Below are 20,174 nucleotides of genomic sequence, written 5' to 3' on the forward strand. Positions count from 1 at the left end.
CCCAAAGCAATGTTGGTGCGTTAGCGTGTTTGTGTAGAAAAATCGAACCAAAATTACCCATTCCGAGACCCAGCGCCCACTGGGTCGGTTCGGGCATCGAATGATCGGGGCTGTGGTCACGTTGACCATCACCGTTGCCATCAACAGCATGATAGTGGCCAATGAAGCAAAACTCGGCCCCGAAAAACCGAAACGGTCAAACCACCATGGCTGTCGGTGGCACTGAAAAAGCCAATCCAAATTTGACCAAACATTGCCGGCCCCAAACCTACCGGGACCGGGACCCCCGTCCGTTCGACAGGTGCCGGTGCTCCATCGCCAATGCTATTTTTTACGTGCCACCGCCGTTTGCCATCGTGTACGTGTGCGGTTTGCAGTGGTTCAAACTGACAATCAGTGTGCGGCAGACTCTCCCCCGGACGGACGGACGGACGGGCCGGGCAAAAACCACAATCCTTCAACAAACTAGCAACAGGAATTCGTCATTCGAATGCATCGTTCCGGGCTCGTCATTCGCTTGCTAACCGGCTGCGGTCATGCCGGACTGCTCTGCTCGTGACATATCGACGCAAAAAACATTAGCCCCACAGAAAAATTGGAACCTCAATTTTCCATTTCCAACCGAACGGGAAGCCAATCATTATGGAAGGTATTCAAAAATAGTTTCATTAAAAGTGGTTTCTCTCGCTGCAAGGGTGGCCATTTAGCCCCCGGGAGCCATGCACCGAGAAGAACGGCACATAATTTTGGAGGCGTACTGTTTGAAAGACGAGGAAACTGCACTGCACTCCAACCTGATGAACTTCACTTAAGTTTTTGAGCTTTAGACAGAGAAGCGCTGAATAATTATTGAATTACTGTTGTTGGATTGTTAGACAAGTCACAAGAATATTAATCCCACACTAATAAAAATAGAATGAGATTATAACTTTGAAACGCAACGCATGCACGCTATTAAAGAGGCATTTCTTTTCTCACCATTGCGTCAAGCTGTTGTGTTTAAAAATATCAATACATCTTGACGTAACACTCACAGGGTGGCACGACATTTAAGGCTTTCTTCCTCCACCCCTTACGAAGATGTACGGCATCGCATTCAATTTTAATGATCTACTCCGCCATTAATGATCATGTGGTGATGTACCATTAGCGTGCCGTTCAACCTCTTCGGTCATTACTTCGGTGTGACCTTCAACTTTCCTTTCGTCTAATAATAGCTCGTTGAAATGGAGATTAACGCACAGTGTAAATGTAAACAAAGCGAGGAGTCGCATTTCACCGTAAATGTATGTTGATGCTTTAATTCCAACTGTCTTGCAATCATTTCATCCTGAAAAATATCAATTCGCCCCAGTCGGCTGTGTGACAGAATGTAGCAACTTGGACAAAATAAATACCCACCCTCAAGAATTCATCGTTTTTTCTGCTTTCCAACCAACAATTAGTGATCCTTCTCAGCCAACTCTTCAGCAGAATGACCAAACGAATGTCCAGCAAGACTTTTACCGGCATCCTTTAGCGTTTTGATGTCGTCTTTCCTGGTGATCGAACTTGGGTCTTTGATCACAGGCCGTACGAATCTGAAATTACGCCAAGCAAGCGTACGCTTCCGGTGACTTTCGATATTTGATCTTGAGGAAGCTTTTCAACCGGGCACGTCCGATTGCTCGCTTGTTTTTCTCGGTCCGCAATCTCCAAACCGAAGCGCTCAATTTCCTCTTCCGCGTCTGTTTGCACGTGTATGCTGTGATGTGCGGCATGCGACATGCATCTTGTTCACTTTGTGTGCGCACATCTTGCCCGGGCCAGTTCGGAATGAGTTTATCTGTTTGTCTGGTCATTGCTCAGTTTGAGTCGTGCATGTCTGCGGGATTTGTTGTTTTTTTTGTCCCCCTCTCCCGGAACAGTATTTACCCTTCATTCTTCTTGCACTCAAACAGTGCAATCGTCCTCCTACGGATGCACGAGTAATTCGATGTGCCACAGGAAAATCGAAACCTTTCCGTTTCGTCCCGTTTCGTCCACCTACACACGTTCACGCTCAACTTACCACACCGTACGTGTGGCGCTGTGTTGGATGGCCATCGGTGTGGTCAAAGTTCAACACGCTTCCGTTCCAAACGGACAACTTTTCATGTTTACATTTATCGGACTGAAGTGCTCCGATCGGGAGCGGTATCCGTATCGGGGCTACGAACGCTCAGGAGACCGATCGAACCGAAACTGCATGAAAATGAAAATCGACCGACTGCCTGTGTGTGTGGGGAAAGTTTTCTTTTTGCCGTGCAGCACATGCCACCTCCCCCGGAAAGCTATTGTCATCTCGTTCGGAGATGAAATTTCCATATCGGACAACAAACAAACAGGAGTGAAAAAAAAACTGAAGGAAGGAGAACAAACACAAACCAACAACGAGCAACCGTAACAAGTGAGCTAGATTGTAGTAGCAATGCGAAGAATAAAAAACTCTTCCGCTTTGCCGGAAGAAAAGAGAATGCCAGTTTTGGTCTGGATCGGATCGGAAAACGACAATAATCATTGTAAAGTGCATAGGGAAAAATGAAGGGGCTGGGGGGTGTTCTTTCCTGCCCGAGTGCCTGCATTTGCTAGGAATGCCAATCAGGGCTATTCTCGTAAAAAGCACGCACAAAAAAAAGGCGAAGAACAATAGTGAATTGTAACTTGCTTCATGCAGAACACACAATGAACCTGCTTTCGTACTGGTTCGTCACAGTTTTTGCCTTACTTTTATCAAATAATCCAATAATAAACCGTTGTAATGATGCTACAGACATGCGAAATATGAAGAAAATCGATACTTTTGCATTGTTTCACGAAACCTGAGTGCTCAACGTCGCTGTGTGCGCTTTATTATTACATGCATTATTCAACTCCCTGTCTCTCGCTTGCCAGTTGAAAAAAGAAACAACTTTCAACCGAACAAACTCCCCAAAGACCAAAGTTTGCGCAAACAAGGGAAGAAACCAGTCTTCGCTGGTGCACGTTCGACGTTTAGCTAATCCCAACGCCGTTGGCCCAGTTTGCTGCCAGCATAAGGTACCAGTACGGCAAGTTTTGCGTCCATTAGTGGTAGCGACCTCGTGGGTTCAATGTCTCGATACACTGATTGCTATTTACGAGCCACAAAACGCTCGTCATCTACCAATCATAAATCCGTTAAATCATCTTTCGCTCGTAGCCATTGCGCACACCGCCCCGGAACGCGCTGAATCAGCACCTGAAGGAAATCAAGTACGGAACGCTGACGATTCTGGCTGACGGGGACGATATTGCGCCGCGTGTTGCAAACAGAACGAACGCAAACGAAACGAACAAATGAACGATCCATCATGCGGGCAAAGGAAAAGGTCAAACAGAACAACGCCCGACCGGCTTAAAGGCTCACAATCATTCAGCTTTCTCCTAATTCGTACGTTGCACTTGCATCCGGCCGATGACAGCCGCCGGCACTGACACAGAACGTAGCACGCAGCGGTGCAGCGTAAACCATCCACTGACCACAAAGAAAACAACAGACCTGCGGCGTGGCGATTTTCCTCCGGCCAGCAGCGCCGCCATTTCGAACGAATCATTGTGCGGATGGAATTAAACTTTTCTCCTAGATAAACCGAACCCCGTGCTCCGGGTGATAGAAATTGAAATTGAATTGCAGGGAAAACAAACACACTCACTCGCACATTGTGACGCTGCAGAAAATGTGGCACTGTGGCGAAGAAAAATTAACTCCGTACGATGATTCGTTTCTTCGAACTCCTCGCTCCTCGCTCGGTGGAAGCATTCGGAAGGAGCGCCATTTCTCGCCAAGCGAACGATAAGCCTCCCTTCACGCCTTCCGACGGGGAAGACTATAAAAGCAACAATCTGAACAGTGGGGTCTAACCAATCGCAAAAAAAAAATTCCTTCCATTTCCAGCCCGACACTCAAAATCCGCTTCCGAATTAGGATTCTGTCTGAATATGAAAAATGATCAAAACCCCAAAATCTGGTATGTTCAACCGAACCCCAGCCATGCACGGAACCCGGAAAACCGGCAACCGGATAACAGAAGGTCCATTCGGTAGTGCCATTTTTATCTCTCCACTTCCGGCCCCCCCTCTAGCCACCCCTAGCCGACGCCATTCTATTCATTTGCACCATCCCAATGCTGCCTTTTCGTATGCTATGTGCACCGGTATTCATCATCCATTTTCATTCGTGTTCGTATTTGCTCATCCTTTTTTTCTCCCTCCCCGTTCTTTCGTTGCAGTTTCGAAGGCAAAAATACTCGGCAACTCGGAGCTATTTATCAAAAGCGGAAGCGATATCAATCTAACATGTGTTGCACTGCAGTCACCGGCGCCACCATCGTTCATCTACTGGTACAAGGGCGGCCGGGTCGTTAATTACTCGCAGCGCGGCGGCATCAGCGTCCTGACGGAGCGACAAACCAAGACCAGTAAATTAGTGATTGCACGCGCCATGCCGTCAGACTCCGGCAACTACACCTGTTCGCCGAGCAGCTCCGGTGAGTCAGCCGGTGGAACTTGATGAATGATAAATGAGCATAAATTTTCAGCCATTTTCCCCCCCCCTTTTCGACGACCAATCGATGCGTTTTTTTTACGTTTATCCGTTTTTGCTTTGGTTTTTTCGTGGTTTCGTATCGTTTGCCACTCGCCCGTTCGAGTGGTGCATCCAATTAATTCCTCGGAATCCACTGCGAGTAATTTGCGTATCGGTTAAGGATTAACGATTTCGGGAATAAACGATCAGCCCATTATCAGCAAAAGCTCATTTTAATGTCATCGCCACTAAAGCCCCTCTCGTTGAAATCAATTTTCATCGAAAGTTAACCGCTTTATGAAAAACTACACCCTCCCGTTCTGTACTCGTACAGGTTCCAGGGAGATTTAGTCGAGCATTGAGCGCTCCACATGCGGCTGTATTCAATCAAGCACTGGCGACTCCACAGAATCGTGGTCAAGTTTACCGTGTTTTTAAATTTAACTGACAAACTCAATTCAAATTCAAATTTCAAATTTCAATTTAAATGCAATAGACAATAGTTGGAGTCTTTTTCGGATTCGTTTAAAGTTAAACTGAGCAGTGTTGTTATTGATGTGGAATCCCTCTCACTCCCAGCATCTAGTTCAAGGCTAAGTTGATTCTTTGCCAAACTTACCCGACTGACATATATCTGAAAACCATGCGTTATCATATTCAACTTTCGAAGGTTCTGGATTTACAGAGTGGTATACATTTCTTGAATCACGTCAAGTTGAGCTGCAATGTAAAATCCTTCCCATTTTCGGAATCTTTTACATTATTTTTTATTCTGAAGGGACGGTCAGGCCGTATTGCTTCAAACTAGTGGAAACTTATAACTAGAGGCTTAATCTAATGTACAATTTACATTTATTTGAAGGCATTTCTTCCTCCAAACAGTGAAAGATCAACTTATCCCGGGTGAACTCGGCTCGTCTTTTACGTTACTGATTCTTTACAAAGCATTCCCGACTGACGTATCTGAAAGCTGTGAGGAATCTTATTGATCTTTACAAACTCATGTCGAGTTGCATTGAAATATGTTGAAATAGATGTACAATCATTCCCATTATCTGAATCATGTTCGAAAGGCACTTGATTCTTCACAAAGCTTTCTCGGTTAACATATATGAAGGCTCTTAGTAATACTATCCATGTTACAGGGGCATTGAAGTTCAAGCGAGTTGCCACCCAATCTGGATTCTTTTCAAGTGTAGCTTGAATTAGATGATGTAGATGTAGAATGCTTCCTATTCAAGGGGGTCAAACAATTTCACCCTGCTTAAACTTGACAAAGGATGATTATTTCTATAAATTACTGCTCAACTGTAACGAAATCCAGAATCGGCCTCAACAAGAAAAAATTAAACTCAAAAACCTTGCAAAGATGATATCAATTTCATTAGAAATTGTGCTCGTGTCCCAAGCAAGAAAGTAAATCAATTTGCAGAACAAGATTTTAATGATTTAATTGCATCATTATTACAATGAACAGAACTGGCTGAAATTCAGTTTTGCTGTGCCATCCTTCACAATGATTTCCCGGAACGAAGCAACAAACTTAACACGAAGAATTACACCACACTGGCCAGCTAACTAGCTAACCTGAAACCAAAAACCCAAACTCTACGAAACATGCGGTCGGTAGGATAATTGGAGAGCAATGTGTAAAGTTAATTAGCATGTTCGACGAAAATACGAAAGCCTCACTGTTTGGTTGTTAGGTCCAATCTGTACCACTGTATCTTTCGCCAGCTGGCGGTATGCGGTCAGCCTGGGCACCGACACCGGAACGGTTCTCGGCATCCTTTAAGGATGTTTTCCGTGATTTCCGGCCAATCTCTGCCACAAAGCGAAAACACTGACTGACTTTGCGATTGAGAAAGTTTTGCGTTTCTTCCCCGTTCTCCTCCCGAGTGCTGATGACTCGGAGCTCAACCCCGCAGCAGCTCCTCTCGACAACAACGGCGGAAAAAGCACATTCCCGGTAGATGTACAGTACGGCCTTCCCCGGGCCACGTAAGGTGTTGCCCGCCGATGAAAAGATAAACTCGCTTCATGAACCAACCCACATGTGTTGCGAGCACCGGCAAACGTAACAGCCAAACCTTTGGGGGTGAAAAGTTTAATCACGTAGTTGCTCCTTTTAATCACTTTCTAAAAATTGCTCATCTGCTAAATCGAACGACTCGAAGGTCGAGCTAACCGCATCATCGCTACCCGACATCCCGGCACACACGTTGTGCCGTGCGTCTAACGGCAAACTGTTCCGTTTCCTTGAAAACTCAAATAGGGGTTGTTCCTAGGAAAAAAAAGAACATTAAAGGACACGAGACGAAACGTCCTGGTAAAACGAGTAGCAAATCCCAAAACCCCTTACTTCTGCTCACTTAACTTACTTGCCGGGAAGTTGGTTGGCTGAATGTAAAATTTTAATGCCAACACACGTACGCTCTCCGATCGTACGCTTGGGTAAGTTGGGCTGGGGAAGGAGAAAAGGAAACAAAACACCCGTTGCAATGTTTTTATCCTGTAAAAATAAAAACACCACTCAAAAGGCGCTGAAATAAACTGTCAAGCATTTGCGAAGCACACGATGAAAAGCGATGAACGGCAGTGGGAATGGGCGCACAAAAGCATAAAACAAGTACAATTGTTTCATGCCAAAAAACGAAACAATAACAACAACAGCCAACCTATTAAAGGGCGAGTGAGTGAGGGGGGGGGCAACAATGCGTAACTAGTTGCACAAAAAGTAGCAACACATAAACGAGCCGACACACAACAATAAAAGGCCAACACATCGATTGAATGGTAAAATATGTTTAATCTAATTTGTGTGTTATCATACCCGTACCATTCCCTTGCACCTCTGAAGGCACATTGTCGAGGCGTAAGGAAAAATAAAGCTCATTCTTACCTACCGTGCCAATACGTCCTTCCCAGGGGGTGTTTGAACTAGGAGAGTGGAATTGTAATAAAAGTTTATAGACCGAAACGAAAGCGAACCTAAATTCGTTCGCTTCTTCTGCGTTTTCTCACAAGCCTACAGTGTGCGCGGGCCGGGCATGTGGTATGGCTTTTTTTTCCTTCTGTTCGCCTTGCGCCACCTCACCTTCTCACATCAATAATAGCACTTGGTCACGAAACGTTAAGCAGAAGGCTGGTTCTGGTCCGCGCGAACGACGCCATTCACGCGCGCTTACCCTCCGCCCCAAAGTGTCCTTCAGCCATCGGGGAGGGGGGCTCCAATTTGGGCGGGAAATAAATAATGGGTGAATAGCAGGGAAAGCGGATCACACTCGCCCGCCAACGATGGCACACGCGCGGATGAACGGTAAAATTGAACAGCAAGCCCTCGGTTTTGGACGAAACAAAGCCGGCATTTGCGACACTTCATCGACGATCTGTTAATTGGCGAGATGCGACCAAAGCTGCCCGGGCCACCCAGCTCATGTCGCAAACTTTAGGAATTCGTTCAGTAGTTTTTTTCTTCCTCTAACAACGCTGATAATGATGAGCAGTTTGAAATTTGTTACTGATCGTCGAACCATCTCAAGCCTTTTCAATAGCGCTGACGGTGGCGCCCTCTTTGAGCAAAACGATAGAAACTCCCTTCTTCGCTACACACAAAAAGTCCCCCATTTCGCTCATTTTACCGGGCTTGTTAGCGAAACAGACCTTACGCAAGCTGATCGATTGATGTAAGGCTCTTGCTTTAAAGGACACAGCTCATGCACGACTCGTTTATTATCTTCCTTCGCTGCGGAAAAGCACAAAACAAACTCCCCCTTGCAGGAGAACTTCCCAGCAACAGCTCCCTGACTTCCGAAACCTTGGACAGAATTGAAAAATGTTCCCCCAAAAAGTGGAAAGCAATTAATTTCCCGCTTATCAACGGGCTGCAATCGAAAAGGAAAAGCTCGTCACTCCCCAACGCCGACAGGTGGTGGTAGAGGGGAAGGATGATTTTTCCACAGTGTGCGGTTTGATTCTCGGAGCGCCCGGAAATGAATCCGGTAAACTGCCTTCAGGGCCACGGTACGAACCAACAGCAACGTACATTGCACGATTCGCGGCGGCTTGCGTACCGAGACCATAAATTGCACAATAGCTTCGAAAGGAACTCATTTTCAGCACGATTAGTACGATACGAGGCACCAACTTCCGGGGTCCGTCGAAAACCAGACCGGGGCTCGCGCCCACACGTAACTGCGGCGTGTACGATCGAACGACCGGAAGGACGCTAAAAACCATCAATCGTACGCGCCGTTTGCCCGTACGAGGCCAATGCGAGGGTGTAGTGCTCGGGAATTGCCAGGATATGTTTCACCATGTCCGATACCGATCAAGGCACACACACATCTGCACCAGCACAATGTAAAAGCGTTTGCGAATGTGATTTAAAATTAACCGAACCCTTACAAATTGCCCCTCGCCGGTAGCGGGGCGTGTTGTAATTTCATTTTGCAACAAATAAACCACCCGCACAGTGGGTCCCGTAAAGTGGATTTTAATTCCCCACGGGAATGCATGCATTAGCATGCGGGGTAAAATATTTGCATCGTGCCGGCCAGGTAGAGCCAGCCAGGAGTGAGCTGTTGTTTCGGGGGTTCGGTTACATGGTCAAATCGATACACACGGTGCATTTGCGCGGTACGATTAGAAACGAATTAATTCTATCCCATCGGAACGAACCAAACAGTTTCATTGCTGCAGAACCCTACGCTAATGGTTCCGCGATAAAAGTTGCATTAAAAAAAACCGCACACAGATGCAAATGAAAAAAAACACCCTCCGAATGGTCCATAATTTATGCTCTCCCGATTAGGCCGGCCTGATATGGTTCCAGCAATGGAGTTGGCATCCAGCGGGAAAGAGGGACATTCATTTTACGCTACATAAATTTCACCGATTTTGCCGAATGTCTAACTTCACTAGTTAAAGGCCCCGAGTTAGTTCCATTTACCACAAGAGCGTTTAAAATATGCACAAGCCCTTCAACAAAAAAAAACAAACACACACATACAATAAAACGCAACAACACCCTCGCGCGTTTGGGACCAATCTTTGCCCAACCAAACCCACCCCGGTTCGCTTAAATGGCATAAATTTTCTTTTTATTATTCATTCATTTGCCTGCTATTACTGTTGCTGTTACTGGCAAAAAGATCGAATCGCACCGTCTTATCAACAATGAGCTCGACGCTTTCGTCGCGCAAGTCGCCTTTCGCGCACCGCCAAAATAAAAGCCCTTTATCGTGGTACGTGTTTTAGCACTTTTGTCCCATAAAACCGCGAGAAAGCTAAAAAAGAAATACTTCCATCAACATAAACACACACACACTGCGGCGGGAACGTTGGCCATGGATGAAGACACAGTTTTTCGTTCGAGCGCGCACGCCCCTGTCCAAAAACTGTGCGTTCCCGTACATGGCGGCCGTGGCAAAGAAGATAAGCTTCCGTCATCCACCAAAAACCGCACGGGGTAACGTTTTTGCTGGCGGTTGGCTTGTGATGAATAATTATTACAACATTTCGTAACACTTTCATCCCCCGCTGGGAGGGAAATTATTTTAAGATTCTTAACCACCGCACTCATACACACTTGAATGGAAGTCCCCCCTGAGTACACCAAACAACAACCCCGACTGCTTCAGCTGCAGATAGTGTGAAAGATAAAACCCGCCCTTCGCTAATTCCCTTGCGCCGTTTTGCTACGTGCCTCCGCCTCTGTGGACGGTGTGGATAAAGCCGGTACGCAAACACCAAACCCCAAACTCTGTCGACAGTTTCCCGAATGTTAGTGTTTGTCAGATTTTGATAACAAAAGCCACACATACTCTAACACGCGGGAGCAAACTGGGGCCCTGCTCAATGCGCCCGCGATGTTATATAGTCTTGTCCTTTTTAATGAGCAAATAGGTAGCACTGACAAGGTGGATAAAGAGGGGAAGCATGCAGGGGGGGGGGGGGGGGTGTATGCGTGGGTGAAAGTGGTGAAATATATTTGCTCAGGAAATTATTCAAATTAATTTTACCACCTGCGCGTTTGAACCGCCTCCCCTACGTGGTTCCCCCTCGAGCAGCATTCGACTGCGTCTTGGCTACAATCTTAGTGCAGCACTTTTCTTGAACTACCGCAGCCGTTTATAAAACTACACCACGGCGATTATAACTCACTCTCGCACACACGGTTTGCACAGGGCAAAACTTTCCATTTGAGTTTCCGCTTAGTAAAGCTAGCGTTGTTTAATAACCGGTGCGCCACCGGTGCAAGCACAGGTTTGGCGGGCTTGCACCTGATGACAGTGGCTAAAGGGTGTCCCACATCAAACTGCATCACGGTTGAAATAGGCTTTAGAAAATTACCTGTTGTGTATTTTATTTTAAAATAATGAGTAAAAGTACTTTAGAGTGTATTATTTACAATGTTTTTTGATCGATGCCAGTTTTTCAAAAATTGGGAGAAATGAATTCGTTACCTTGAACTAACATCGCGTATAGAGTTTGTGCAAACAAGTAGCAAATTGCCTCAGCTGTAGATGCCGGCAGAACCTCATTGTCGCATCATGGATCATGGGCTACTGTGTTTCATCTCCAAGAATCTTACAAAGTTAACCAAGAAAAACATGATTTGACAACTCATGACATTTGACATTTGACACTCATGTGCTCCATCAAAGTAGTCCCCAAGGAATGTGTACAGATGAAAGACACTACGGAACCATCCCGGATAAGGTCAAATTTAGTCCTACATAGTCAGTAATAATCAGTAATACGTACGGAAGATTGGTCTGGATGGGATTTTGGACCGATCTTGTGGCGTGATGACCATTGCAGCTATCAAACACACCACCGACCGGCCCCAAAACTAAGTTTAAGTGCAGACAACAACTGCAAGCAGATGCTGTACCGATCCTGAGGAGCGGTGTTAAACGCAAAGTGCAAGAGCATATGGTACAGAAGATAAATGAGATAAATTTGCCCAAAAGCTTGTTCAAGAGTTTTATGTTATTGCCTAAAAGTTTGAAAAGGATCGGTCAACTAGTTAATTTCGTAAAGCGTTTCCACCGTGATGCAATTTGATGTGGGACACCCTTTACAGCAACCAATCAACTTGGATTGGCTTTACGCACCACGAAACTGCGAGCAAAAAAGCTTGCAAACACGATCCTCAACATTGATGGGAGGCAGTGAAATGTATACTCACCCCGGAAAACCCTCCAGCCATACCCATCATCCCGTCATCGAAAAACATCTCGATCGCGATCTCATCACCATCGCTCGGTTCGGCCCAAAAATTGTCGTTTTGTAGTGTGCGAAAATGGAAAGTTTTATTCCATTAAATTCAATTTGCAATGTTCCAACCATCCGCCGTGAGTGGTGAAGGGGGACGAATAAAGGACACCTAATACACCATCATGGAAATGAGGAAAAAGGACAGTGCAAAGCATAAACTACACAGCGAAGTTCGAGCTCGGAGGTAGAAAGCAATTTTTTCCTCCGTTTCAAAGTTTTCGATAAATTCAATTATCGTGCCACACAGGGAACGCATCCATCGTATCGTTATAATCAAGTCGTTGCTAGTTTGTTTTTCCATATTTTCACGCGACCGGGGGCATACCGTAAGGGTGTCAGTATTGAATCCCAAATCCAGCCACTTTCGACTGGGAAGGGGTGTGTGTTTTTTTTCTGCATTTGAACTATAATTAAGTTATGAGTTACCTGCAGTAGCTTCCCGAAACTAGATCCGAAAGCTTTCACCAGTTTGCCGAACAGCGTGTTTGCTGTGTTTGCCAATGGTCGTTTGAAATTTTCAACTTTTCCCATCCAATGCAACAACACCCAAAGCTTTCAAGAACGGCGGATTATTATATTGTGCACAGAAAAGGACGCTGCCTGGACGGGGCCGCGCGGTCCCCACTTTGTAGCTGAAACGGGCGGAAGCGAAAAGTGCGCTTCCCTCGCTCGTGGAGTTTATGTTAATGTTGGAAAATTCATACCAAACTTTATCCACGGAAATGAAGGCGATATTTTATTCGCTTTTACCAACAATCCGGCACACTGCGGTTGGTGCCGTTAATGGGAAGAATTATCGAAATGAATTCAATTCCGACCAAAGTCCGCCCACTACAGCTGTTCCGCGAAGGACACGATGGAAGATGGGCCGGTTTGGCCGCAAATACCGAGCCAAACAGTTTCATCTATTATGGCAGGTTTTTGATGGATGTACACCATTTGTTACGCTATCGATCCGTCATAATTGGGCGACGGCAACTCGCAACACGAAACAAGTGTTCCCGCTCGATGACAACGATCTAAAAGTTAATCATTTAAATGATGGAACGTCTCATTATGGGCGCGCAAATAATGGAACAACATTTTCCTTCACGGAAAAAAAACAAATGCTTTAAACCTTGAAAAACAATGTCTTTGCGTTTTTGTGTATGTCAGAAAACATGCATTGGAAGCATAAAGACAGCACAAACACAAAGGATCCCTTTGTGACCTCGTTTTATCGAAGCCTTCCTCCACACACCAAACGGACACAAAACATCAAAGCCTTCCGGGTACGAAAAAAACATTACCATGAATGCACTCACACCCACCGGCAGGAGATAGTGTTTGGGCAACAGTAATTCCCTACCGCTGCTGCCACCATACGAAGAGTGACCGTTACGTTGCGTTACCGTTACCTCCTCCTATTTTTTTTTTGGAGGCCATCTTCCACAAAAAAAGACCACACTTCCGGCAGATCGGTGGAACAAAAGATCGTCCAATGTTCTTCCATCATTACTTTGTTTCCATTCTAGCGTCTGAAATATTAGCGAAACGTGAGGTTGAATATTTGGTAGAACCGGTCTCTACGCGGTGACGCACACGGTTCGAAGGGCCCCACCGAATGTGGTGCCATCTAGACCGGGGGCTGTTCCTGCCGGCCCATCTCACGTAAATGGAGCTAAACTTTCGACACTAATGGAGGTCGGAGCGGAACGGTGCACAAAAGCTGGAACGTCCCTGGTGGATATGGCCCGGGATGCCGAAACCTTGGGTCGGCCCCGAGAACCCGGTGGTTATTCAAATGAGACACACAGATTTCAAAGCCCAAAGCCTTCGAGCAAATCCATGCATGCGTTGCGACGCGGTGCCAAAGAACCGGGGCCAAAGATAAAAGGCCTGCGGGAAGATGAAGCCGCACCCGACCGTCCCGGTCCCGTCCCGGCCTTCCTAACACCCGCTGTGCAAAGATACACCGCCGGGATGCACGGATATTTGTTCCCTGGCGTTCGCAGCTGTTTGCTGCTGTCCCTGAGGCGAGATGGCCACACATGGCACCGACCTTCAAGTGTGTGTTACGCTTTTTTTCCTATCTTCTGACTGGCGAACTACTGCCTCAATGTACGCTGCACTTCAGTGATGCTCCCATTTACAATGTTTGCCCTGGCTGCTTCCCTTTTACCCCCAAAACGACACCTGGTGCCATTCCTGTTCGCGCGTGCGGAGAAATAAGTCCACAAAAAAAGTTCGCTTTTATTTTCTTCCTTTACTATATCGCCGTTTTTTTTTTCTATCCCACCTTTTTGAGGCTATGCGAAGGTACTGTGGATGGACCACACCTGGAACGGGCCGACCGGATCAGTCGACCCGGAACGGCGCACGGTACTATCAGCTTTCATTATTCATATCACTCCTTCCCGTGGGCACACGAGCACATTGCTTACACGAGCCGCACCCATACACACACACACACGCCCAACTAAACTAAGCGGGCCGGGTGGGGGAGGGAGTGGGCAAGGGCCGACCCGGACGCACGTTCCCACGTACGCATGGTGGACACACGGCGCACAAAGTGCCGAGTGTCACGTTCTGCAGAATGTTTAATTTAAAACTGGAGTATAAACGATGAATATTAATTCCCTTGCATCTTCTGGCTCTCGGGTTCCTTTTTCGGCGTGGAGGGTTCCAGTTTTCCAGGCATAGGGGAAGGAGCGCTCTCTTAGCGAACAAAACTCCCCAGTGAAAAGGTGACCATGAAGAAGAACGCGTCGACACGGCCACGACAACCGCAGTGACAATTGCGAAAAAGGATGCTGGCTGCGCGCCTAGTCCACTCACCGTATTGTTATGTGGGGGGGGGGGGGTCGTTGAGTAGAAAAAGGGGTGTAGTAACATGATCACCCCTTCCCGCGCTGGTAAAAGTTCCGAAGAGTTCAGCTCTAACGCACCATCACCGGTACTCGGCCCAATGACCGTTCTGACGTGGAATAATTAAGAGTGCGGCACATAAAAAAGAAAATGAACACACACAGATAAAAGGTGGCTAATTCTGCGTTTTTATTCATCATTCTACCCCCTTGTGAATGGGGGGTGGGAAGGGGGGTGGGGGGTGGGGTAGAAAAAGGGATAGTTCAAATACGCCCCTGATGGCGGTGAGTGGTGAGTTGTTTGCATCACGAACGTGACGCTTATGTCGATGTGTCTCGAATAGGTGTGAGTGGTTGCATTCAGCCGGTCGGTTGGACGGCATGCATGTAAAGTAGTACACTACCACAGGCACGCGCCACCACCATCATCGAGGCATCTCTCAAAACCCCCCCTTTCCCCCCAGAGCATAATCGACCCGAGTACGAAGATAGCTAATTAGAATGTAAATGAAACGAAATGAAAATGAAATTGATAAGCGAAATGAGTGCGATTCGTATGAATACGCTTACCGTACGGAACAGTGAACATGGAGGCGCCCAGTGTTTTCTACTGGAGCGAAGCTTTTACCGAACTGTTGCTTAGCAACGGTTTTGCAATCGCTTTGTTGAAATATTTTCGTCGGTTTTTTTTTAAACGCTCGCAAATACACCCCCATTGTCTCGTTAGCCTATCTAATTGCGTCTAATTGCGAGTGGAACGTGGTGCGAAAGAATTCTTTCCCCGCGTTCTTACCGGTAGTGACATGTGACCGGGGTTTGGCAAAGCTCACCGCTTAAGCGTCGTCGTTCGCGTAGGAACCATTCGCTATGGAAACACCTGTAATGGGTAGGGTATGGGGACCTATTTTCTCCGCGCACAAAAATGCTCCCGGAGGCGTATCAGACCGAAAAAGGGCGGCCTTTGGTTCCATTAAGCAAAAAACGCTAAACCTTCCTTCCCGAAATCGGCCCACAAAAAAAAAATACCTTCAACTTCACCGTATCTATTTTATTTTAAGAAGTGAAACGATTTTTTTTTTGCTGCTGTATGGTAAGATGCAAGAAAACATATTTTTGTGGGTGCGAGAGACCGATATCCGCACGCATTGCTATGACGACCCCGGATCGACCGGTATGCACCTTTATAATCCCACCGGCAATTGGGTGCGAGAATAGTAATGGACTTTTAAGGGGCGGATGGGTAGCGTTTTCCCTTTTTTTATGGCCACTGCGTTGTTTTCTCCCTTTTATTTTTGGCCTCCATGTTGGGGTCGTTTTTTTTCTTATTTGCCACGCATAACAACAGCGCGTGTCAGCTGGCATCATCGTAAAGCTCCACAACTCAACCTCGGTGGATCATTTCGCAATCAGTGTGTGTGTGTGTGCGCGTCCCTTGCCGGAGGAGAAGTGCTTGTTTTTTTTAATCGGTTTTCCATCTTTGCCCCTTTTAGTCTACGTTTCTTCTGAAATGGGACAAAGGGTGAATGGTGCGTGCGTCCGATTTGCCAACGGTGATTTGTCCGATGCGCATTTATTCCGTTGCCCCCGACTCCCTTTTCGAAGGAGGGGGGGGGGAGGGGGAGAAGTTTTACACTGACCACGCCACTATGGAAACCAGTAGAAGATATTTTTTTGCTTTCGTTGTTGCAAAGCTCGCCTCCATTTTCTTTTCGCTTAGTTTTTTGTTGCGAGCAAATAAACTCGTCCGAATTCTAAATTGCCGATGAACGAATGCAAATGCAAATATGCTGTCCAAGGGAAGAGCATGGGGAGAAAGAACAAGATAGATGGCTGACTGGTAAAGGGTAAGAAGTACCCACAAGTCTGCAAGTCCATCTATTCGCCTTTGCCTTTGCCTAGTGCATTTGAATTTGAAGCTCATGAATAAAACACTTGCACGATGCTCTTTTAGTTTCGATCCGTTCGTACGGCAAATGGAAGCAGTAGCTTTTTTTTTCTATCTGGTTCATCCTCCACGATGTATCGTTTCTCTGCAGCACCCCGGGACAAGTATTTGCAAGAGTGAGTGCATTTGGCGTATCGCTTTTTGCTGTGATTAAATTACTCACCACCAGCCACGGGTAGTGTGCTAAAGGCAATAGTTAAAAAAACATTCGCTCCGGTGCTCCACATTTATCCAATGCTACCCCATTTAATCTATAGCTCCATGAACATGTTAAGTCCGATAACAATTAGTATGTTAATGTGGCATAAATCGTCCAGCCGTCGTGATGGGAATCAACGAGCTCAACGATACGCGAGCGATAGCGAATGTCCCGTGCTGCGACTTGCTGGGGCAATAATGAGTATTGAATGTTAGCCACCATCACCATCGCTCCCTGTCTCAACAACCCTCAATCTAACCCTCGAAGGGGGAATGATTATTAAATTTTCCGTTTCATTCGAGCGTTCCGAGCGATTTGTCAACCAATTTACACTCCAAAATACCTTAAAATTTGATTCATATTGAGTTCAAACCCCCCAAACCACTACCAAATAAAACCACCGAAAACCACGGTCTCTTCTTACGGTATTGCGAGTTATTAGTAACGCTTCATTTGTTCGAACGAATTTGTTACCGGTGGCACATTAATAACACTTTATCTTTCTGCCCCGTTTTTTCCAACACCCCCCCAAACCCCATCCCGTTTTTCACAGACTCCGCCAGCGTTGTGGTGCACGTCATCAACGGTGAGCAGCCAGCCGCAATGCAGCACGGCAATAGCAGCGCTAATAGCGTTTTAATAAATAATCGCAGCTTTAGCCACCGTGGCCACGGGCCACTAGACCGCTGGCTGGCCTACATGGGTGGGAGTAAAAATTTAATATTATCATTAGCATCGTCCGGGCTGTGCTGGCTGGTAAAATCGATCAGCCCGTTCGGTGGTCACGGCAGGTGATTTACGGCGTAAAAACCTCACCGAGATAGTGAACCGCGGAGGAGGCAGCGGGAGGGGGAGCTACCGTGAGCTGGATGAAGGAGGAATGTCCAACCGGAATGTGGATATCATCATGTGAATATTTATAGTTAGACAAAATCTAGTTTTTAAGAACGTCCACAAAACTCCACGGTGGTTGAAACCCGCACAAGTGGCTGGCTGCGTTAACGTCTTCGGAGTTCACCGGTTTCCTTGGACACCAAACCACCGCACACCCCCCATTAACAACAACTACCGCAGGTTAGCATGGGCGTGTTGCAGAGCATAAATATGCTATTAGCGAAAGTGCAGTTCGAACGAATCGAACGATCGACATGTGCCACGGATCCATTTGCATTACAAAACCTAACCGGCACACGGTTAAACATGGCCGTCAAACACACACACACAACAATGCACCGGAATGTCAGCATTCAACAACCCCCCCTCCACGAATGTGCTGATCTTCGATACCGTTCCAAAACTCGAAAATCCGCAAATGTAAATAATCCATTAGCCGTCACACAAACTATGGCACACATAAATGGAACATACCGGTGAAAGCTCGATCGTCATACATCTTTCATGTTACAATCTGCATAGCAACCACCACCCCGCACAGATCAAAAGCTCACTACCACCGCAGCCTACTACTATGCCAAAGACAACACACTCACACACATCCCCCACCTCCTGTTGTGTACACCTGTTGTTTCCTTTCCATCCCACACATACACATGCTTATCTCCCGCGGGTAACCAAAGAGAGTTGTTCGTACCCATTGTATATAGATAGTAAGATGGCTGGCTGTCCGGTATGCAGCCACAATGCAGGATACTCCACAAGTTTAGCAAGGCAACAAAAGGAACGGAGATCGAAAGTGTGGTTCGAGGGAAGTTCACTGACTCCCACGAAGCACGGGCGTAGTATAAGACTTGTTATCATTAGCTGAAATTCACCCTCCCGCACCCATTCCTGTCCATCCCTACCACATGCAGAGTGGGCTATACCACCTAAGAAGTGGTAATCTTATCATTTTCCAACCGACAACCCATTCCTGTCCCGTTTATGTACACAGTGTATCGTCTTTCTCGCAAAAAAAAAATCCCACCCTGTAGCTGTACATTCATCATAGGATTTTTGTTTCGTCCCCATGTTTGCGAGTCTTCCCGTGCAAGGTAACAAAACAAAACGAGAGCAAAAACATTCAACCGAAACGGTAGTAGATTGCAGCTCTCCGAAGGGAAGCACACATCTTCTTTACACATTTACACTTCCTTCCGACCCAGCCGCAATCATCATCGGCATCATCATCATCACCATCCTTCTGCAATACCTATATACGATTTTACTGTACGTAATGATGTTGCATAGACGCAAATAAATTGATGATTTCTTTTCTACGAAGCGGTGCGTTTTGGAGTTCTTTTCTCTTTAGTTTTAACTTTTTCTTTTTCTTTAAGCATTCGGTTGTGGTTCTTTGCTGTGATTTTTCCATTCTTCAAACCGAAAAAGGCGCGCACTGCTGTGGAAACCGTAAAGTCGAAAGAAATGAACTGCTGTGAAGGTAAGCAGGTGAGTGACTCGTTAAAATGCTGAGATTTTAATTAGTTTTTGCTGGGTTCGTTAAGCTTGTGTAAAAAGATCGTCTCATCGCACAAGACAAATTGAAAGAAAACAACAACGACAAAAACATTAATAAACTTCACAAACGTTCAGCGAGAATCAATTTTGAGTTGGTGCCCAGTAGAAGCTGTCATAGTCATGGTTCTGCAAAGGTTCAAAAAAGGGTTCAAGTTTCTTTGCTTCATCTAGCTGATAAGAATTCTGACATAAAGAAAATATCAAAAATTAACAAATCGCATGCTATATAAAGAATAACAGTTTAATCGGTTACTTTGCGCCTTCTATTCCGTTGAACTGAGAAAAAACATATTTTAAATAAAAAAATTGTTCTGTAGAGCTTGACAAGTGCCCGACAAAACTGTTTTCGGATTGCATTCGGATTCCTAACGGACTGCATTCCGGGATGCCATCGGACTCTTAACGGACTCTTCTCAAACTTCAAACGGAAACTCGAACTTTATCGAACTTAATCAAATGTTATTCGTGCTTTGTTCGATTTTTATTAGACTGTCATCAGATGTTTATTGCACTCTTCTTAGGCTACTGTCGGGCTCTCATCGATACTTATTGAACTCGAACTCAACCCAAATGAAAATTGTCCTATAGGACGTATATAGGACTGCTTCTCACTTCCTTAGGACTTCGATAGTACTATTCAGATCAGCGGCGGATCAAACGGTAGGCGGAGTAGGCGGTCGCCTAGGGCCTCGCCGTGTTGGGGGCCCCAAACAACTTGTGCCGATTGTGCGATTTTTGGAAATTTTGCAGCAGAGTTAATTTATAGCAAAAAATCTAATTAAAAGGGTAAAAATTTGATCGAAAATATCCTTAGATTTTATATATCCTTGGTTAGATAATTTTTTTTTTATTTGATTAGCTATATCGGCCCGGTTACAC

General features: G+C 46.0%; 1 protein-coding gene across 1 annotated transcript in view; it reads left to right on the top strand.

Annotated features, from left to right (window-relative positions):
* LOC128298695 (protein sidekick-1-like) overlaps window positions 1–19,038 on the top strand; it is a 54,383-nt gene extending 35,345 nt beyond the window's left edge. Inside the window, exons 4-5 of the mRNA XM_053034466.1 lie at window positions 4,269–4,526; window positions 17,392–19,038. Coding sequence (XP_052890426.1) covers window positions 4,269–4,526; window positions 17,392–17,633 — 500 coding nt within the window. The 3' untranslated portion in view covers window positions 17,634–19,038. The remainder of the gene's footprint in view (window positions 1–4,268; window positions 4,527–17,391) is intronic.
* Window positions 19,039–20,174: the final 1,136 nt, after the last annotated feature.

Source organism: Anopheles moucheti, chromosome 2 (assembly GCF_943734755.1).
Source record: "Anopheles moucheti chromosome 2, idAnoMoucSN_F20_07, whole genome shotgun sequence".
Lineage (NCBI taxonomy): Eukaryota > Metazoa > Arthropoda > Insecta > Diptera > Culicidae > Anopheles > Anopheles moucheti.